Genomic DNA, 21,522 nt, shown 5'->3' with positions numbered 1-21,522 from the left:
GCAGCTGCTGCTGCTGCGGAACTGTGCATGGTGGCGCGGCCGCGGCTTGCCACAATGCTGCTCCCTCTCCTCCTGATTCCCTTGCTGCCCTTCCCCTTGCCCAAACCGCGCTGGCTGCCACTTCCAGACATCTTAGATGATTTGGGCGTAAACAAAAAAGTTTTTTAAAAGGGCGGGTGAAAAAGTGGGGTACTTTAATGGAGTGGGTTGGTGGGTGAGGTGACACTAATCACTAAGTGATTAGATCGCTAAGTGATTACTAGTACAGTACAAATACAAAATACAATAATTCAGTAATCAGTAAGTGTGAACAGTGAACAGTGAGTGTGTCCCCTAGTACACTAACTAGAAAATACAATAATCAGTAGTAATCAGATTCAGTAGAAGGAAATAGAGTGTGTGTACACTACAGACAGTGCACGCACACACACACGCAGGAGCTAGCCTATGAACAGTGACTGAGTGTCCCTCTAGTACAGTAAGTACAACTAGAAAATACAATAATCTGATTCAGTAGTAATCAGATGATTCAGTAGAAGGGAATACTGTGTACTGTGTACACTACAGACAGTGCACGCACACACACACGCAGGAGCTATGAACAACAGTAACAGTGAGTGTCCCTAGTACAGTATACAAAATACAATAATCAATCAGTAAGTAAAGGACAAGACAGGGTAGAATAAACAGCAGAAACACTGGTATAGATGAGAAATAAACTAACAGAGGACAGGAGGACAGCTGCCCACACAGGCAAGGCCCTGAGGCCTAAAGCTGTGTAAGCTTGCCTGCAGCAGCAGCTGTCTCTATGTAACACACAAGCTACTAACTAAAATACAATCTCTATCTAGCTAACAACAATATAGGTCTATATAGCAGGTGTATGTGAGCAAAAACGCTAGGTAATTGACCACTATAGAGCACTTGCTGCAGATGGAGTCATTGTGCATCGTTCAACCATTCAACGCACTTTACACAAGGAGATGCTGTATGCAAGAGTTATGCAGAGGAAGCCTTTTCTCCACCCACAGCACAAACTGAGCCACTTGAGGTATGCTAAAGCACATTTGGACAAGCCAGCTTCATTTTTGAATAAGGTGCTGTGGACTGATGAAACTAAAATTTAGTTATTTGGGCATAAGAAGGGGCGTTATGCATGGAGGAAAAATAACACAGCATTCCAAGAAAAACACCTACAGTAAAATATCGTGGGGGTTCCATCATGCTGTGTGGCCAGTGCAGGAACTGAGAATCTTGTCAAAGTTGAGGGACGCATGGATTCCACTCAGTATCAGCAGATTCTGGAGACCAATGTCCAGGAATCAGTGACAAAGCTGAAGCTGCGTCGTGCTGGATCTTTCAACAATCGTCCAAAAAGCCCCATTACTAAAATCCATGAAAACAAAAGTTTGCTTTTGTTTTTCAACAAGACAACGACCCTAAACACTGCTCAAAATCCACTAAGACATTCATGCAGAGGAAGAAGTACAATGTTCTGGAATGGCCAATTCAGTCCCCAGACCTGAACATAATAGAATGCAAAAGGAGGATACGCTAAATATTGATTTTTCTTTTTTGTGGTGCCCAAATTTATGCACCTGCCTAATTTTGTTTAAACAATTATTGCACACTTCCTGTAAATCCAATAAACTTGCCCAAACTTTCGCATCCCACTGTAGGGTACCACAAATGCTGTGAAATGTAAGGCCAACCTTGTCAAGAGCCAAATTATTTGTAATCTGTTGTCACAGTTACCACATTAATAACATCTACATAGCATTTCTATTATCATTTAAATGTACTTGAGGCAAGCACAGCATTTAGTATTACTTCTCTTTATTTTGGAGAACTCAGAAAACTCTAGTATTGATGTTTCACTTCCCCAGACTGTCTCCTCCCGCCTGGCATTGTTGTCCTCCTCACATGTGCGCTGTGTGGCGAGGGCGGGGTTGAGGGCGGAGCACGTGAAGTTGTACTTCGTTGCCAGGCGATGAAGATGAGCTCCCGAAGTAGTCCCGAGTGTTGCTAGGCAACAGCGAACGCTTGCTGGATCCCCAGGGGACACCGGAACCGGCGAGCGTGGTGACCCGCTCTGCACGGCGACGGCGCTGTCAGGTGACGGTAGAAGTTGCGTCCGCTGCTGTGCTCAGTGTGCTGCGCTATGAGTGACTGCTGTCTTGTTCAGTGACTCACGTCTATGGGGCGCACAATTAAAGTGTTTGCCCGGATAGGTGACATTAATTACTTATTTCTGTGAGTAGTAATTATTATTGCATAAAGTTTCGGGGAATCATTATTCTTCAGGTCTTTGAATCCTCATTGGAAATGCTTTGATTTGGAAAGTTGATCAGCTTTTACAGTTTGTTTTTTGTTTCTCAGTTGTCCCCATTATTTCTTGTTGTTCAACTTAGTTTTAAAAGCAGTATTTTTTTTTTAATATACAATATTTAGTTAGAATTCCATAATAATGAGACATAGAGGGTTTTTAAGCCAGCCATACACTTAAATGTTCATCTGATTTAGCAGACAACTGGAAACAAATTGAAATGGCTATGTACACAGTGGTGCGTTTTTTGCACTACAATATACCACCTACTGTATGTGATGCTCACAGTACGGCTGTGCAGGTTAATGGTGGGTGGCCGGTTCTAGCTACAATGGGGCCCTGGGGCAAAAGTAACTTTGGGCCTATTTGACGCTACCCTTCTAACCAACTCACCCAAAGGGCCCTTGAGCCGGCTGCCAGGTCCGATCCAATTCCAACCCCCCCAACCCCACCGTCACACCATGTCATTAGGTGTCTATCATATGTACCCTGAAAATAATTTTTGGGTTCCCATTATTCACCTCCTTTTCCTATACAATGTAAATCATAGCTGGAGGGGCACCTGGGAGCGGGAGGGGGGCACAGGCTCTGGTGCCCTGGGGCAAATGCCTTCTTTGCCTCTATGGAAGCGCCGGCTATGGGCATCCCTATACTGCAAGACGCGCGCATTAGCAATAACAGTGAATTGTATACTTCACCGTATACGACGCAATGCACGAATAACGTGCGGTGCATCTTTCCCATTCCATTGCATTCCTGCCAATACATGGAACTCGACATCCACTGTGAACCTAGCCTAATTTTTTTACAGGCTTACATGACTTGATTTCATTTAGATTTTGCAAATATTTGTTTACAAATCAATCAGAACACCACCACTGCTAAATTTGTATGGGTTTATACCAGGGGTCTCAAACTCAATTTACCTGGGGGGCCGCAGGAGGCAAAGTCAGGATGAGGCTGAGCCGCATAAGGAATTTCACAATCGCGGCACATCGCCGCCTCTGCCCGCCCCCTCACTCTTCCTTCACAGAGAGGGGCGGGGAGAGGCGGCGATCCGTGCGGCGATTGACGTCAGGAAGGGCAGAGCTGAAGCTGAAAGCTTTGCCCCTTCCAGGAAATGGCGGCGGATTGCCCCCCGGGCGATTTGGGGGCTCTGCAGCCCTCGTTTAGCGGCGGGGATGCGGCGGATTACTTGGGAGCACTGAAGCAAACTATAAGGAAGCTTTTGCTGGCGAGGGCCACAAAATATTGTATCGAGGGCCGCAAATGGCCCGCGGGCCATGAGTTTGAGACCCCTGGTTTATACAGTACCGGCAGGGAACACACTTGTCCTAGCTTTCTTTGTGCTATTTAGCGGTTTCTGTTGCTCTGTGATTGCACACAGAATGCGAACTACGTACGATTTAGCGGACCATTAAGTGTAATGGCCAGTGTGGCACGGCAAAACACGCACGAATCCAACAAGTGTGTCCCCGGCGTAATGTATGCAAGTTTTCATCTTTGCCAATTTTTATCTCTTATGATATTTGTGAATAAAGGTAGTGTACATACAGTAGAGTCCCATTTAACTGGGACTCAACCAACTGGCAGTAACTGGGGGAACCATGGGGGTGGGCCTTTCTCCCTTTCTGTAGTTAATGGAGAGCAGTACGCAGTGGAAACCACTTACCAGGGTCCAGGGGGCTGGTCGACTTTACTTCTACAGCAGCCTTCTGCTCTGCTGCATTCTCTGTAGGCGTCTGATGTGTGTCACGTGACATGCATCCGGAGCCTTACAGATAATGCAGATGGAAGCTGCAGGAAGTGAAGGGGGCCAGCTGGTAAGTGGTTTCCCCTGCGTACTGCTCTGCATTTGCTTGAGGGGGGAGGGGGGAATTGCCGGCATCAGGCAATCCCCGCCTGTGAGGGATGACCGAGACTCTACTTTATTTTGTATTTTATATCACAGTATATTTGTGATAAAGCCAACATTTCTTTAAGTAGTAGAGGGGATTCTTGCCTTGGCTTTGAGATGCTGATAATTCTGAGTAACTGTATGCAGCTTGGAAATGGAGCATCAGCGGCTGCATTTGCTCATTCCATTTCCAAGCTACATAGATCTGCCTCAAATTAGCATATCATCTGCATCATCTACGAATTATTAACATCTCATTGAGCATCCTAAAGGCGCTTACACAAACACACGCACACAATTACTGTCGCCTTCAAGGATCAGGACTCAATCTCTCAGGGGACAGTTCACTGCGGAGTGCTGTACAGACGACTTGCTAGCCTATAGGATACTGGTACATTCTGCTGCTATGGAGCAGGGAGGAGGGGCAATTTTGCAACACATGACGAAGCAAGAAGGGTATGATTGAGAACAATGGGCTTGGCCTACATATGGTTCAGATGATCTGGCATCTTGGATCTTTCATCTATGCATCGGCTAGTAGCATCTAGCGTGTGGGGCTTACATTCATCCTCCCCTCTGAACCTGAGGTGAAAGGGATATGGAGGCGGCCATATTTATTTCCTTGTAAGCAATTCCAGTTGCCTGGCAGTACCTGATCTGCTGTTCTGGATATATGGTAAAAGTATTAGAGACACAGGATCAGGAGGACTGCCAGGCAACTGGTATTGCTTAAAGTGGTATTGTCACCATAAAAATTAAATTTCAACAGCCACTGGTCTGAGTGTACTAAGTGATAAAGATGTTAATCCTGCATTCAAAACTTGCAAAACGTTTTCTGCTGTTATGGTTTGTAGTTATCACATACTTTAGGAGCACTGGCCCTAGTGCCAAATGGTGCCAACGAGTCGAATGCTGGGAGTTATTTTGATCTACAATCTATTCCTCCTCTTCCATTTATTTCCCTGCCTAGCTGCTTATCAGAAACACCCTCTGATTATTTGTGTTTACAAAGCAAGGCTGAGATGACTCAGTGAATGGATGTGTAAATAAAAAAAAGACAGTGCAGTTGTTAGTATACTCCTCAGTGGGAGTGTCTGAAGACTCTGGGAGGAGGGCAGCTAATGAATACACAATGAGCAAGAGAAGGGAGGGGGGAAAACAAGAGTCAGGGAGGATATGATGTCAGCATTAGCTTGGCAAGATGGCCACTGCCTAGAATAGGATTTGCTGCTTTTCCTTTATAAAATTCACAGGAATCATTACGTGGATAGCACAATACATCTTTTATGTAAGTAGAAGTAGTATTTATCTACTTATATATGTGTTTTTGATTTCTAGGTTAGCATGGGTGTCGCTTGTTCTTTAAAAGAAAATAAATATGGCAGCCTCCATATTGCTCTCACCGCGGGTTCCCTATAAAGCAGAATAGGCAAACAGTGTGACTGTACAACCCTCCTTACAAAAATTGCTATATGAAATGATTTGTAAAGTTTGTTTTGATCGACAAAGGTTGTTGTTTTTTTTCCTAACGTTTATAGGGGCCTTTAGTCAGAACACATCATGTGCAAACTTGTTGCATATCATTGATTTGGAATAGAAAAAAAAATCTGATGAACAAAAAGTCAGGAAACTAGGAGAAGAAACCAAAGATTGAAAATATTTATCTGTGAGTGCATCGCGTATAGCCGAATAATACCTCCACTGGTCAATGACCACCTATAGAGAGCATTGTTTTGTGGCCTGCATTCTGTGGTGTTCTGTAAAATTCTATAGACAAAACAGATGCATTTACAGATATGGTGGTCTTAGCTCAATCATTCTTGAAGAACTAAAAAAAAAATCACCCATCTTAGTAAGTGATAAGGTCATTAAAATAATTCACGACCAGTGAAATAAGATTGACCTCCTAAATTGAGAAATCTGTGACTGGAATTAATGCAGAATGAGCAGGATTATCCCATCAGGGCAGGTTTCTGGCAGATGATCAGCAGTAACTGCAAGGAAAATTAGATTTAACAGTGCATTAAATTGCGTATTTAGGAAGCATCTACCAGTAGATTATTTCCAAATACCGAGTCATGCTTCTGAAAATGAAAAGCAAGGCTGGTGGAAGAAAGCTAATGCTCTTGTTAATTTATTATACAGGAAGAGATAGAAGAGATGTCAGAAGAAAGGGAGCATTTGCATTTTACACTCAATTATGCAGAGGAGTTCAGAATGAGGAACGAGCTGGAAAGATTGCCTAAGCCTCCTCAGAGGACTGTCAGGCAGGATTCGATGGAATTTAGAAGTAACTCACCTCTATCTCTAATGCGGGGTCCTGCTTTATCCCAATTTAATCAGCGTAACTCACGTCCAAGATCTGGGGTCACCAGCAGACTGATTCAATCCACATGCCAATCTCCGCAGGTTCCTAATGTGCCTCAAGATCCCGTTTCTGACAGTTCCGAGAATGGAGATCAGAAAGTTGGTAGGTTGTCTAAAAGTGCGCTGTCTGCCTCAAGAAGTACCCCACAAGGGCCGAAGGATCAGAAGCTCCTGCTTACTGAGCAATCATCTCTCCATGAACGTTTTGAGGAACCTGGTCTCAGAGTACCTGCAATTGCATCAATGGTTGGGACCACCAAGCCTATATCTGTTTTCACAAGGCCAAGACCACCTGCAAAGCTCAGGTCTAATTTACCTGCAGGTTCCTTGAAATCTCACATTACAGTGAAGCCTACTGCAGCCCAGAAGAAAGTGTCACGGACACATAAGATGACACGAGCTGCCTCCACCAAAATAAGGAAGGTTGTTGATGAGAGGTCCACAGACAGCAGCAATGACAGCAATTCTTCTAGTTCTGAATCACAGGACAGTGATGAATCTGAGAAAAGAGCACAGAGTAGAAGGAAGAAGAAAAAGAAAAAATATGCGAAGAAAACCAAGGTGTTGGCTACACCAGCGCAAGATAATGCTGATGATGTTGGCAAATTATCTCCTATTTCACATTTACCAAATCAACTGTCTGAAGTAATTGAAACATCTGCCACGCATATGAACGCTGAGCTGGCCACGCCTCCTCAAAGAGCTCCAGAGGGTGCAGAAACTACTTATCTGGTACCACAAGTGAAGGCCACAGCTAGGTCTGTGGATGAAATCATTGCATCCCTAAGGTCTCCACAGACACAGTCTGCATCAGATATGATGATCAAACACTTAATGGAGAGTGTATTGGGCCTGAACTATAACTTCAATTTTGGGGTAAGTTTTTCAATACCGGAAAACTGTGCTTTTTTAATAAGAGGGTACAATGGTTAATATTGCACATCTACTTAGTCACTAGTCGGAGAGCTTCAATTATTCTGAATACCCTTACAGTTAAGAACCAGGAAATATAGAATCTAGAATCCAGTGAGGTACTCACTCAAAATCTGATCCCTGCTGTTACAAATTTTCCGGTATATGATTATATTTAATTCCCCTAATCAACTACCTTACAGAAATGAGGATGAAAGTGGAAGCTCCAGCTTACTCAAGCAGTCTTCTCCTTAGAAATGTATTTTAGGTGGGTGGAGTGAAGTTATAGTGGGTTGGTCAAAAAGTAGGTGTGGCCAATAGTGTATCATACCACATGCGAGAAATTTTGTGTGCCGAAAATCCAGTGCTCCCATTTCTATGGTGAATCTTTTCTGTGCTCACCATACTTTACAGGTTTCTAGTATCCTGGTGTTAGAACTCAGTCCCAGCGCCGCCAAATCATTCCCTCCTTTCAGTCCGAACCCTCACCCAACTGTTTTGTAGCTGTGTTGGCCCCCCTAGTGTGTCAGTACCTTTGTACTGCCTAACAAGCATACACAGAGTCTGACACTACCTGTGTGACTGCTGGCAGATTGGGGGACTGCATTGTGAGAGCCAGCAGGTCAGAAAAATTCGCAGGGTAGTTTACGTGACAGAAAGGGGCTGGGCATACGTAGATTGCATCACACTGTTAGGGCCCGTTTCCACTTGTGTGGTGCGAATTAGCTGCGGAAAACGCAAAACGAATTTGCACGCATATGTGAATTTTACCGCGAATGCGTGGGCGTTTTCGCATATGTTAGTAAGTATGCGAATTTAACTATGTCAGTGCCTGCGTGCCCGTACATTGATTTTATGCGAAAATGGCCGCGAATTCGCGGTAAAATTCGCATACGAAACCGCATGCAAATTTCCTATTAAATACATTGTATGTGAATCGCATAGCAGTATGGGGTATGCGAATTCTGCGGGGTCTACCGTGCAAATTTTTTCTGCACAGAAAAATGCTCAGAAATCCTGACAAGTGGAAACAGTCCCATTCACTTGTATTGTCTATGCAAATCTGCATACAGGAAACGCATGCAGATTCGCTCTAGTGGAAACGGCCCTTAGAGTTTTCACCCTAACTTGTCTTGTTAATGAGAAGCACAGAGTGGGAAAGTAAATGGGGGAGCAGGACAGCTGCAAACTCTCAATAGCACCATCACATTATGGTTATAGGGTGCAGTAAATATGCATGAATTTCAGCTTCACCTTGTACTGTTATGTTAAATTTAGATGGTGATGTGATACTAAGCTTTAGACGGCATTTGGACAACAGCCATAAAAGGTCAGTGGGTGCTGTAGTTTTTCTGGGCCAGAAGAAAACCACTTTTGCAAGAACTTTAATACGCAATTCAGTTCATAAAAGTGATGTAATGGAACTAGAGAGGCTACAGTGAAGAAAAACTATATTTATATGAGATATGGGGACCTAAGTTACTAAGAAATTCTTTCCAAATAAAATGTATGCAATGGCGTGCATAGACAAGTTTAGGAAGGGATTACTGGAGCCCAGAATCCCCCCTCAGACCAGGGCCGGTGCAGTGTCTGGGGACAGGCACAAGTTTAGACACCAGAATGTCTGCAGGCATCCTGCAGCTCACAGCGCCATGCTGCTGCCGGCACTATGTGGCACCCCACCCCCTTTATTCCCTGCTACAGTCGACTTTGGATGCAGCAGCGTGTGTACAGAGCATAGAGCAGCTCTGGGGAACTTGACAGAGCCAGGTATGAGTACAGCCTGTGTCTCTGATGTGTGCTAGTATATAAGGAAGTTGGGACCTTGCAGAAGGTGTCAGCTCCCCCTTCACAACAGATGTTGGCTGTCCTCATTATTATCTGTATTCACTGATTTCTTTAAGGGCCAATTTCCACTGGGAGCCGCGGCTTTTTCAGATTTCTTCGCATTCCATTCTGCCTGAATCTTTGCATGGCACGGCTACAGTGATTCGGCTGCGGCCTGCATATTATTATATTGTGCAAGGCTGACTGAGACCATTCAGAAAATTCCCCCTTCAAAATCCTTGATTTTCCACTGGTGGGGTGCTTCTGGTAGCTGCTTTATTAAGTGACTAATCCTGCTGATAGTTTTTTAAGGGTTCCTCTGAAAGCCTTAATCCTTGCCCAGCTCATCTACTAGCTTAACCATGTCTACCTCCTGCTCTGTTTATAATCCTAACTGCCCCTCTCTCCAGTTGCTAACTCTAACCAACACCAATCTTTCTTGCTGCTTGCTATAGGCTGTATGTGGCAGATCAGCTGAATGATCAATATTTCCCCATCATTGATCAGTACCTGGTATATGATTAGATTTCAGCACAAGTCCTATGTAATATAGGGGTTGATGCACTAATCTCCAGTAATATAGCCGTGAACAGGCAGCGCAGAGCAATATTACCGTTACTACCGCCAGCAGTGTATGGCGCGTTACGAAATTAGTGCAACCTGCGGAACATAATTAATGTGAGTGTTAGTACAGTAAGGTTTGTTATGCAAATAGCATAATGCACATCACCATAGCAAAGCTTGCACTGCTCATGTACTATGGGTCACATGCATTACATTGCTGGTAGTAGTAATAGTAATACCGCTGTGCGCTGCCTGTGAGATTAGTGCATCAGCCTCCAAGATTGTTACACCACTACTACACACGCACGCACGCACGCACGCACTCTCTCTCTCTCTCTCTCTCTCTCTCTCTCTCTCTCTCTCTCTCTCTCTCTCTCTCTCTCACTCACACACACACACACACACACACACACACACACACACACACACACACACACACACACACACACACACACACACAATAGTATTTCCTGATCAGTGTTCAACCAATAAAACAGTTGTAAATCATCCTAAAAGGGCCATCATTTTTGATAGATACTAGCTGATGGCAGAGCGTTGCCCGGGTAGGGATTTGGTTGTTGGCCCAGCCCACTTTTTGCAACCTTGACACACAGTCACTCAATGGCCAAGTTTGTGGGCGTTGGGGTTCCTGACATCAATAATGTGAGAATGGAAGCAGTTTATCAAGAAAAGAAATCTTGTCTGTTTTTGGCTTCACCCCCTTTAGTGGATTTGACCGCCAGTCACCCAATCACCGAATATACCAGGTTTGAGGCCATTAACAGTATAAGAATGGCAGCAATTTAAATGTTCCCCTTGAAAATCAATAGGTGACTTTTGATTGGCTGTTGTAGGCTCCACCCACTTTCCTTAATATTAATCCCAGTCACCCAGTGACCAGCTGTGCAAGTTTGAGAACCCTACCATTAAAAGTAAAATGTAAGAATGGCTGCAGTTTACATTTTACCACTTAAAATAAATGGCTGAAATTTGCCTGTTTTATGCTCCGCCCACTTTCCCTGAATTTTTAACCTCGTCACCAAGTGACCAACTGTGCCAAGTTGGGTGATTCTGGCTTTGTTACTGTGAGAATGGCAGCCCTTTACATGTTTTTCCATTGGCATGAATTGGTGAAATCTGATTGGCTGCTTGTGGGTCCGCCCAGGTGTGCGAGAGGGTATGAGACCCCTAGAGCATATCTTTCCAGGTAGTAAGGAATCTGTATGACAAGAGTACGGCATTTAGTCTATGATAAATTTAACTAACATATGGGGTTCTGTGGAGTCCTGTAATAAACATAAACAGACACTTACCTGGGGCTTCTATCAGCCCTGTGTATCTGTAATGTCCCGCGCTGTCCTCCTCCGATCACTCGTTCCCCGCTGCCGGCCCCTCACAATAATTCGTCTAACAAGATGAATAATGCACGCTCCCATCTCCGGGTGCTTGCTGCTTAGGGTTTCTTGTACTGCTTCTGCGCAGTAAGCTCCCGGAGACATGGGCGGGAGCGCGCACAAGCGCGGCCACCCAGCCGCAGGAGCATGACACGCGCAATTAGACCGGGACCGGCGGCGGGGAAGGAGCGATCGAAGGAGGACGATGCGGGACATTACAGCTACAGGGGGCTGATAGAAGCCCCAGGTAAGTGTCTGTTTATGTTTATTACGGGACTCCACAGAACCCCATTGTTGCTGAATTGACTTGATTTTAATTTATGGTTCTCTTTGAAGTGAAATAGAAGGGGCATATGTTCATATTAGGAATATATAAATTGGCCATATATGGTAGATGATTTAGTGAAACGTTATTCAGACAGCAGGCAGAGAGGTTTAATCTCTAGCTTTGTAATGCATAGAGGACAGAGCAGTTTATCCATATGCAGCAATGTCTAGATTCTGCCCAGGAATAGTCCGGATTTCACCGATTATGACACTGTACTCTTTCAGAAAGTGCCAGAGGAGGAAAATGAGACACACAAGCCACAGACAGAATCGCCTGTCCTGGGAGATCAGGAAACGTCATCCGCTGGACCTCCACAACAGGTAGCAACACGTTCTCTGATAAACAGAACTTCACATTGGCAATTTTTGGTAGGGAGAATCATGAAACCTTGGGGTGTAAATATGACTAGTATAAAAACAGAGAAACCTGCCTTACTACCTCTGTTGCTGCAGGCTCTACTAAAGCATGACATCTATTAAAATGCTATCTAACAGCAATGTTACACTGTTTGATGCTATGGACCATCAAAGGGAACCTAAACTGAGAAGGAAATGGATTTTTCCTTTTAAAATAATAGTAGTTGCTTGACTCTCCTGCTGATCCTGTGTCTCTAATACTTTTAGCCACAGCCCCTCAACAGACATGCAGATCAGGTGCTCTGACTGAAGTAAGACTGGATTAGCTGCATGCTTGTTTCAGGTGTATGATTCAGCCACTACTGCAGCCAAAGAGATCAGCAGGATAGCCAGGCAACTGGTATTGTTTAAAAGGAAGCATCCACATCCCTCCCAGTAAAGGTTCCCTTTAATCTGCTGCAAGTCCCAACCTGCTGCTAATCAATATCTTACGTCCGGTGTGGTTGACTGATTCGATCGGCAAACATTCTGGCAAAAGTCAATCGAATTGGTGGATCAGGCCAGCACGTTGGGGCATACATTTTTAGCAGATTAAACTGAATTATTGTAGAGGTCGGATATTGACAAAAGTAATTGATCAGTGAATCGTTACCTTAGGCCCTATTCACACTTATTAGAATTTGCATGCCTTGTGCATTGTTACTAATTAAAGTGAACCAGAGATGAAAATAAATGAATAAGATAAACAATTGGATCTGCTACTTCTACTTAAAAAGAGCATGTCCGTCGAATAGGTTTAAATTGGTTGCATGTATTGATCTGCAAGATGTAGGGCATGCTCCATCGGGTGCGTGACGATAATGGTGTGCGATATCGGGAGTGACTTATCTGACGGAACCACCAACGCTGTCCCCCATAGTGTAAAATATGCCCCAAGCAGTATAGTTTACCTGTCCGTGTTTGCCGCTGGCTCCATGCTCCATCCTCTGTCCACATACATGCGACCCACGTGGTTGCCGACGTATATGTGGGCGTGTGTGTGACGCCAGCAACTACATGGGGTAACACTACCCCTCCACCTATACCTAACGCTAACTAACCCTATCTACGCCTAACACTACCCTCCCTACCTAGGCCTAACACTACCCTCCCTCCCTATACCTAACACTAATCCCCCATCTATGCCTAACACTACCCCCCACCTATACCTAACGCTAACCCACCCTATCTACGCCTAACACTACCCTCACTACCTAGGCCTAACACTACCCTCCCTCCCTATACCTAATACTAATCCCCCATCTATGCCTAACACTACCCCCCCACCTATACCTAACGCTAACTCCCCCTATCTACGCCTAACACTACCCTCACTACCTAGGCCTAACACTACCCTCCCTCCCTATACCTAATACTAATCCACCATCTATGCCTAACACTACCCCCCCACCTATACCTAACGCTAACTCCCCCTATCTACGTCTAACACTACCCTCACTACCTAGGCCTAACACTACCCTCCCTCCCTATACCTAGTACTAATCCCCCATCTATGCCTAACACTACCCCCCCACCTATACCTAACGCTAATGCCCCCTATCTACACCTAAAACCACCCACACTATCTAGGCCTAACACTACCCTCTCTCCCTATACCTAACACTATTCCCCCATCTATGCCTAACACTACCCCCCCACCTATACCTAACGCTAACGCCCCCTATCTACGCCTAACACTACCCTCACTACCTAGGCCTAACACTACCCTCCCTCCCTATACCTAATACTAATCCCCCATCTATGCCTAACACTACCCCCCCACCTATACCTAACGCTAATCCCCCCATCTACGCTTAACACTAACTAGGCCTAACACTACCCTCCCTCCCTATACCTAACACTAATCCCTCATCTATGCCTAACACTACCCCCCCACCTATACCTAACGCTAACTCCCCCTATCTATGCTTAACACTACCCTCACTACCTAGGCCTAACACTACCCTCCCTCCCTATACCTAACACTAATCCCCCATCTATGCCTAACACTAACTCCCTTACTAATGCTTAACAATATCTCCTCCTCACCTACACCTAACACTAATCTTTATGTAACATCTGCAGCTGCGGGCACGCAGGGTGTCTCCGCAGCCGCCTCAGTTCCCTGCCCGGAAGTTTTTTCAGTTCCGCCGGCGTCTAGCACGCCGGGGACGGAATTGTCATTAGCACATAGGGTTGCTGTATCGCGCGGCCGCGTGCGTAGACAGGACCTTTATGCTGGGAGGAGGCGCGTCAGCTGACCCGCTGGTCGGCTGACGTCAGAGGGGAGTCACGCCGCTCAGGATTGGCTGATTGGTAGTGGGCGCGGCCGTGGGGTCTCCTCTGCTTCAAAGCCTTCAGTCTTCAGTCGCAACCTGTCTGCTGTTGCGAATACATACGTGTTAGCGCTCAGACCTTAGACTAGTATCCGGTGTGCTTTGATCTGGGAGGAAACCAGGGATTTCACACAAGACTAGGACTATTGCTTTATTGTATATTACTGATATTCTGTGTATGACTCTAGCTTATCTCTGATTCTGCTATTGCTTTACGTTTCTGTACTTCTGCCCATCTGATCTAGTTGCTGGACCTCTGCCTGAATACCTACTACTCTTTTGCTTACTGATTCTGTACTGTATCTGCCTCTCAGTTTTCGACCTAGCCTGTCTGACCTCTCTGCTCACCAGTGGGCCCTTGCCACTGGTGAGGTGCTCTTCTGATAGTACCCACCAGCTCCTCTGGTGGGGTTTAGTTAAAGCTACTCAGTTACTGTTTCTGATAGTACCCACCAGCTCCTCTGGTGAGGTCTCATTAAACTTATCCGTTACTGTTGCACCAAGCACTATACACCTTGCTATCCTGTCAGCTATATTTGCATTATTGGTGATACTGCAGATCGCCGCATAATCAGGAATAGCATCTGTATTATTGGTGATTCTGCAGATCACCACATAATCAGACGTCTGTGTTGCTACACCAATCGTTACACAATCATTACAGAACAGCAGACCAGAAAAAATATGGATACACTGTGCAATCGGATTGAACTTTTGACCACGACCGTTACTGATCTCGTCAAGACGGTTAACGTTCAGCAGGCCCAGACAGACCAATTGCTTGAGGCAGTTAATCGGCTGAAAAATTCTAATGCACAAGTGTTATCCCCTCCAGTTAATGAGCCCAGGATGCCCCCTCCTGAAAAATGTTCAGGGCATCGCTCTGACTTCAGAAACTTTAAGCACCGGTGCCTTTCTTATTTTGAGTTACGGCCAGTATCTTCAGGCACAGAGAGCCAGAGAGTCACACTGATAAAGACCTTATTATCAGGTGATTCGTAGTCCTGGGCCTACAGTCTCCCTGAGGGGCATGAGGCTTTGGCCTCTGTTCAGGACTTCTTTAAAGCGATGGCAGTTATATATGATGATCCGAATTTAGCAATGACGTCAGAGAGGAAGCTTAAGACCCTCAGACAGGGTCATAACTCAGTTGAAAATGATGCCGCTGAGTTCAGAAAGTGGGCGGTGTCAGCCATATGGGGGCAGTATGCATTACTAGATTGTTTTTTGTCATGGTTATCCGATGCAGTGGCTGATCTTATGTTAGGTCACCCTGAGCCTAAGTCAGTTGATGGCTGATTAAAGTCCCTGGCAATTAAAATTGATCGCCGGGTGCGATACCAGAGGCAGACTCGAGGCAGAACGCCAGGGAGACTTGCTTCTGGTATGTTCTCTCCTCCTGTTCCTTCCTCTCCTCCGCATGATGAGCCAATGCAAATTGGACAGTGCAAGCTCACTGAGGTGGAGAAGAACAGGAGGCGTACCGAGAAACTCTGTCTTTATTGTGCAGAGAAGGGGCATATCGTAGCAAATTGTCCCCAGAAGGTGGAAAACTCCATCGCCTAGGTGTAGCTGGAGGTACTACCCTAGGTGATCCAGTCTTACCTCTAAAGAATAAGCGTGTACGTCTCCCGTGTTCTATTACCTGGGAGGATCAAGTTCATTCCACCCAGGCCTTTGTAGACTCGGGTTCTACAGTTATAATGGCATATGACTTCGCCATTAAGTTTGGTTTTCCTCTCTGTCCTGTGGAACGTCAGATTATAGTGCCTGCAATGGATGATTCACTGTTGCAAGGGAAATTACCACTCACTCAGACTCCGTTATTGTTGTGTCAGTTGGGGATGTTGCATAAGGAACAGATACAGTTTTTGGTTCTAGAGATGTCTACCTCTACAGTGATTCTCGGTATGCCGTGGCTTAGAAAACACTCACCTCAGATTGACTGGAGTTCCAGACAATTGTTAGCCTGGTCCTCCTACTGTCATCATCATTGTTTGGAGAAAGTCACAGTGGGAGTTACCGAGATCCAAGTGGAGGGGTTGCCGCCTCACTCCTCTGGTTCCACTGATATTGAGGCCTGGAATGGGCCACTATACTGAGCCCATTTCAGCAGGAAGCCCCAGAAGGGAAACCAGATGGAGTTCTGTTTGTACCCCTCCAGTTCAGACTTAAGATTCTTCATGTGTTTCACTCTCATAAGAATGCAGGTCACCCTGGTGTTTTGCACGTACGCAGGAGTTATTGAGCAGATGTGTTTGGTGGCCTTCCATTGTATCTGACTGTAAGGACTTTGTGGGGAGCTGTTCTGTTTGTGCCAGGAGCAAACCCTCCAGATGAGCTCCCGTTAGCACCTTACAGTCACTGCCTGTGCCAGAGCAGCCATGGACACACTTGTCCATGGACTTTATAGGGGAACTGCCCAGGTCTCAGGGAAAAACTGTCATATGGGTGGTAGTTGATAGGTTCAGTAAAATGGCCCATTTCATCCCTTTGGATGGACTCTCCTCTGCTCAAGAACTGGCAGAGCTCTTCATTCACCACATTTTTCGTTTGCATGGTATCCCGGAGAATGTGGTGTCAGATAGGGGAATCCAGTTCATCTCTAAATTTTGGAGGGCCTTTTGTAATCATCTGGGCATGAACCTATCATTTTCCTCCAACTACCACCCACAGACGAATGGGCAAACGGAAAAGGTTAACCAGTCCCTGGAACAGTTTCTGAGGTGTTATGTGGCAGACGCCCAGACCGATTGGGTCAAATTCTTGCGTTTGCAGAGTTTGCCAATAATAATTTGAGGATATCCCCTAAGTTCTCTTCTTTGCCTGTGGTGGCATCTCCTTTCCCAGCACTGGAGGAGTGGCAGGGAACTTTGAAAGAGATCTGGGCTATGGTTCAGAAAAATCTCAAGAAGGCTTTTGTGACCCAGAAAAAACAGGCAGACAGGGAACGTTCGGGAGAGTGGGACTTTGCACCTGGGGATTTGGTGTGGGTGTCTACTAGGGCTGAGCTCTCGGATTCCGAATTTCGAGTTTGCCATCGGAATTTGGCAGTTCCGAGTAAGCACTCGAAACTCGATAATTCGGTAATTCCGAGTACCAAATTCGCGTTTACATTGAGGTCAATAGTGCTAAATTCCGTGGTTAATTGTGAAGCCCCCTTACATGCTATCATCACCAAATTTGGCATGTATATTAAGCAGATGAGTAGGAACATGGTAAAAAAAAAATTGTGAAAAGACCTTATAGTTTTTTGAGCTTATAGTTTTTAAACTGTGTAAAATGACACTGCTGCAGTACAGGTTACTACTGCATTCCGAGTTCTGTATACATATTGTATACATTTCATGAAAACAGACAGCGTGGGGTCCCCCCTCCCAAGCCTCCTTAACCTCTTGTCCCCCATGCAGGCAGGGATAGCCAGAATGCGGAGTCCCGGCCACGTGGGGCTTCGCACCCTGAGCTATACCAGCCCGCATGGTCCATGGTATGGGGGGGGGCTCTGGAGGAGAGGGGCGGCCAACCTCCCCCTCTCCCCCAGAGCCCTTGTCTAATCCATGGATAAGGGGCTCTTTCCCACCTCCGGTGCCCCAGGAGGAGGTGGGGGCTGCCGACGTCCTGGGGGGGTTCATGGTGCCATCCGGGGTCCCCTTTAACAAGCAGACTCCGGAAGCCGCCCCCTCCCCAGGGTAAATGAGTATAGGGGTACACGGTACCCCTTACCCATTTCAGCAGAGAGTTAAAAAAAGAAATAAAAACACGACAACGAAAAAAGTCCTTTATTGCTCTAGATTGACCAGGGATACTTACCTTGCAATAATCCCACGCCAGTATCCTCAGGAGTGGTCCCACGCCAGTATCCTCAGGAGTGGTCCCACGCACCCGCCCAACTCCCAGGGCTGAATGGCTATAGACAGCCTCTGCAATCTGTATTGCATAAGCTAAAAACACAAAAATTGTTTGCTAAAACAAGAATTTTTGGCAAACAGTGTCATAAACAAAATGGCTGCTAGGGAATTCCCGTTCCCCGGAGGCCACCTCAGAGTGTCAGACTGAGCGTTATTTCACATAAATAGGTGGATCCAGGGGACCAGGGCACCTCCTGCTCTGGTCACCTGGACCCACCATCTATGTGAAAAATGGCTGGTTTCGCCACTCTAGTGTGGCCTCCAGCGTTCCGGGATTTCCCAGTGGCCATTTTGATTGCATCACTGTTTGCTGAAATTTCTTGTTTCAAAGACAACATTTTCGTGTTCATAGCCTCTGCTATACAGATGCAGAGGCTGACTGTGACCATTCAGTGGCGGGAGTTCGTCGGTGTGGGAGGGTGGTGAGATGTCCTAAGAGGATACTGGCGTGGGACCACTTCTAAGGATACTGGCGTGGGATTTTCGCAAGGTAAGTATCCCTGGTTAATTTAGAACAATAAAGGACTTTTTTCGTTGTCGTGTTTTTATTTCTTTTTTTAACTCTGCTGAAATGGGTAAGGGGTACCGTGTACCCCTATACTCATTTCTCCTGGGGAGGGGGCGGCTTCCGTGGTCCGCTTGTTAAAGGGGAACCCTGGATGGCACCATGAACCCCCCAGGATGTCGGTGGCCCCCACCTCCTCCTGGGGCACCGGAGGTGGGGAAGAGTCCCTTGTCCATGGATTGGACAAGGGCTCTGGGGGAGAGGGGGAGGTTGACCGCCCCTCTCCTCCAGAGCCCCCCCCCATACCATGGACCATGCGGGCTGGCATAGCTCAGGGTGCGAAGCCCCACGTGGCCAGGACTGCGCATTCTGGCTATCCCAGCCTGCATGGGAGACAACGAGATAAGGAGGCTTGGAAGGGTGGACCCCACGCTGTCTATTTTCATGAAATGTATACAATATGTATACAGAACTCGGAATGCAGTAACCTGTACTGCAGCAGTGTCATTTTACACAGTTTAAAAAACATTTTTCCTATGAAACTTTGAAATCTATTTGCTCAAAAACTATAATGTCTTTTCACAATTTTTTTTTTACCATGTTCCTACTCATCTGCTTATTATACATGCCAAATTTGGTGATGATAGCATGTACAGGGGATTTACAATTAACCGCAGAAGTTGGCACTATTGACTTCAATAGAAATGCACTCGGAACACGAAAATTCGGAACACGAAATTCGGTTTTCGCATGCGGTACACGAAATTTCGACGAAATCGGAATTCAGCTGTTCCGATCATCCCTAGTGTCTACTCGACATTTGGCTCTGAAGCAGCTCTCTGCCAAATTGGGCCCTAGATATATAGGTCCATACCCTGTCTCCAAGAGAATCAATATGGTCACATATGCTGTTTCACTTCCATCTGGTTGGAGAGGTGTTAAGACATTCCATGTGTCCTTGTTAAAACCTGCAGTATATGTGGATTCCTCTCCCCCCCTATGGTGATTGATGGGGAACCTGAGTAGGAGATAGAACAAATTTTGGATTTTCGGTCTGTGCGCAACTCTATACAATACCTGGTTCATTGGAGGGGGTATGGGCCTGAGGAGAGATCTTGGGTTCCCAGTCATCGTATGCATGCAGACGAACTTAGAAAAGAGTTCCATAGGTTGCATCCTGACAGACCTGGTGGCCCGTGTGCGGAGTCCACGCCTCAAGGGGGGGTACTGTAACATCTGCGGCTGTGGGCACGCAGGGTGTCTAAGCAGCCGCCTCAGTTCCCTACTCTGAGGTTTTTTTCATTCCGCCGGCGTCTAGCATGCTGGGGACGGAATTGTCATTAGCACATAGGGTTGCTGTATTGCGCGGCCGCGCGCGTAGACAGGACCTTTATGCTGGGAGGAGGCGCGTCAGCTGACCCGCCGGTCGGCTGACGTCAGAGGGGAGTCACGCCGCTCAGGATTGGCTGATTGGTAGTGGGCGCGGCCGTGGGGTCTCCTCTGCTTCAAAAGCCTTCAGTCGCAACCTGTCTGCTGTTGCGAATACATACGTGTTAGCGCTCAGACCTTAGACTAGTATCCGGTGTGCTTTGATCTGGGAGGAAACCAGGGATTTCACACAAGACTAGGACTATTGCTTTATTGTATATTATTGATATTCTGTGTATGTCTCTGGCTTATCTCTGACTCTGCTATTGCTTTACGTTTCTGTACTTCTGCCCATCTGATCTAGTTGCTGGACCTCTGCCTGAATACCTACTACTCTTTTGCTTACTGATTCTGTACTGTATCTGCCTCTCAGTTTTCGAACTTAGCCTGTCTGACCTCTCTGCTCACCAGTGGACCCTTACCACTGGTGAGGTGCTCTTCTGATAGTACCCACCAGCTCCTCTGGTGGGGTTTAGTTAAAGCTACTCAGTTACTGTTTCTGATAGTACCCACCAGCTCCTCTGGTGAGGTCTCATTTAGGGCCCTTTTCCACTAGCAATCGCAATCACAAATCACAAACGCCAGCGATTGCGATTTGCGATTTCATTAATTCTGTTATGCGATTGCGATTTGCGATTTTCATTTGCATTGCATTATCATTGTAAAAATCGCTCCAGCAAGCGATTGCGATTTGCGATTAGCGATTTCCAAATCGAATCACTGTAGTGGAAAATACTTCTCATGATTTCTATGATAAAGTAACAACCCTAGCGATTTTAAAATCACTAGCGATTTGCGATTTTGCGATTCAGCAATCACAATCGCTCTAGTGGAAAAGGGCCCTAAACGTATCCGTTACTGTTGCACCAAGCACTATACACCTTGCTATCCTGTCAGCTATATTTGCATTATTGGTGATACTGCAGATCGCCACATAATCAGGTATAGTGTCTATATTATTGGTGATTCTGCAGATCACCACATAATCAGACGTCTGTGTTGCTACACCAATCGTTACACAATCGTTACACTTTACTTTTATCTGTCGCTGCTATCCTGTCTCACTGCCACTAAAGCTCTCGACCATCTATGCTAAGTTTTAAACCTGAAGTTCAGATATAGTGTATCAGAACTCCGGCACCTGCCATAGCCACAATAGAGCTGGCACTCAAATTTCCTTCGCATTGCGCCACCATTGCTGCAATTTATATAGTGGCCTAAATTATCAGGCGCAATCTGCGCCTACATTTACTGATATGCACTACTGGCCTTGTAAAGTGGAGTAGGGAAGCGGATGTAGAAAGCTCAGGGGAACCGTCCAGAATCTTTAAGCAG

The 21,522-nt window shown here is 46.0% G+C and overlaps 2 protein-coding genes across 5 annotated transcripts in view; one reads left to right on the top strand and one right to left on the bottom strand.

Moving 5' to 3' along the window:
- FOXA1 (forkhead box A1) overlaps nucleotides 1-1,936 on the bottom strand; it is a 56,003-nt gene extending 54,067 nt beyond the window's left edge. Inside the window, exon 1 of the mRNA XM_068254023.1 lies at nucleotides 1,831-1,936. The gene's annotated coding sequence lies outside the window, so the exon portion shown is untranslated. The remainder of the gene's footprint in view (nucleotides 1-1,830) is intronic.
- Nucleotides 1,937-1,970: 34 nt separating this feature from the next.
- The window catches only part of TTC6 (tetratricopeptide repeat domain 6), a 201,699-nt gene continuing 182,147 nt past the window's right edge, over nucleotides 1,971-21,522 (top strand). For 2 of the 4 annotated variants that reach the window (XM_068254018.1, XM_068254021.1), the window contains exons 1-3: nucleotides 1,971-2,253; nucleotides 6,369-7,466; nucleotides 11,840-11,935. In XM_068254018.1, the coding sequence (XP_068110119.1) occupies nucleotides 6,384-7,466; nucleotides 11,840-11,935 (1,179 nt within the window). In that variant the 5' untranslated portion in view covers nucleotides 1,971-2,253; nucleotides 6,369-6,383. The remainder of the gene's footprint in view (nucleotides 2,254-6,368; nucleotides 7,467-11,839; nucleotides 11,936-21,522) is intronic. The other 2 variants (XM_068254020.1, XM_068254019.1) reach the window with 2 other exon arrangements.

Source organism: Hyperolius riggenbachi, chromosome 9 (genome assembly GCF_040937935.1).
Source record: "Hyperolius riggenbachi isolate aHypRig1 chromosome 9, aHypRig1.pri, whole genome shotgun sequence".
Taxonomy (NCBI): domain Eukaryota; kingdom Metazoa; phylum Chordata; class Amphibia; order Anura; family Hyperoliidae; genus Hyperolius; species Hyperolius riggenbachi.
This window is presented reverse-complemented; position numbering and strand designations above follow the sequence as displayed.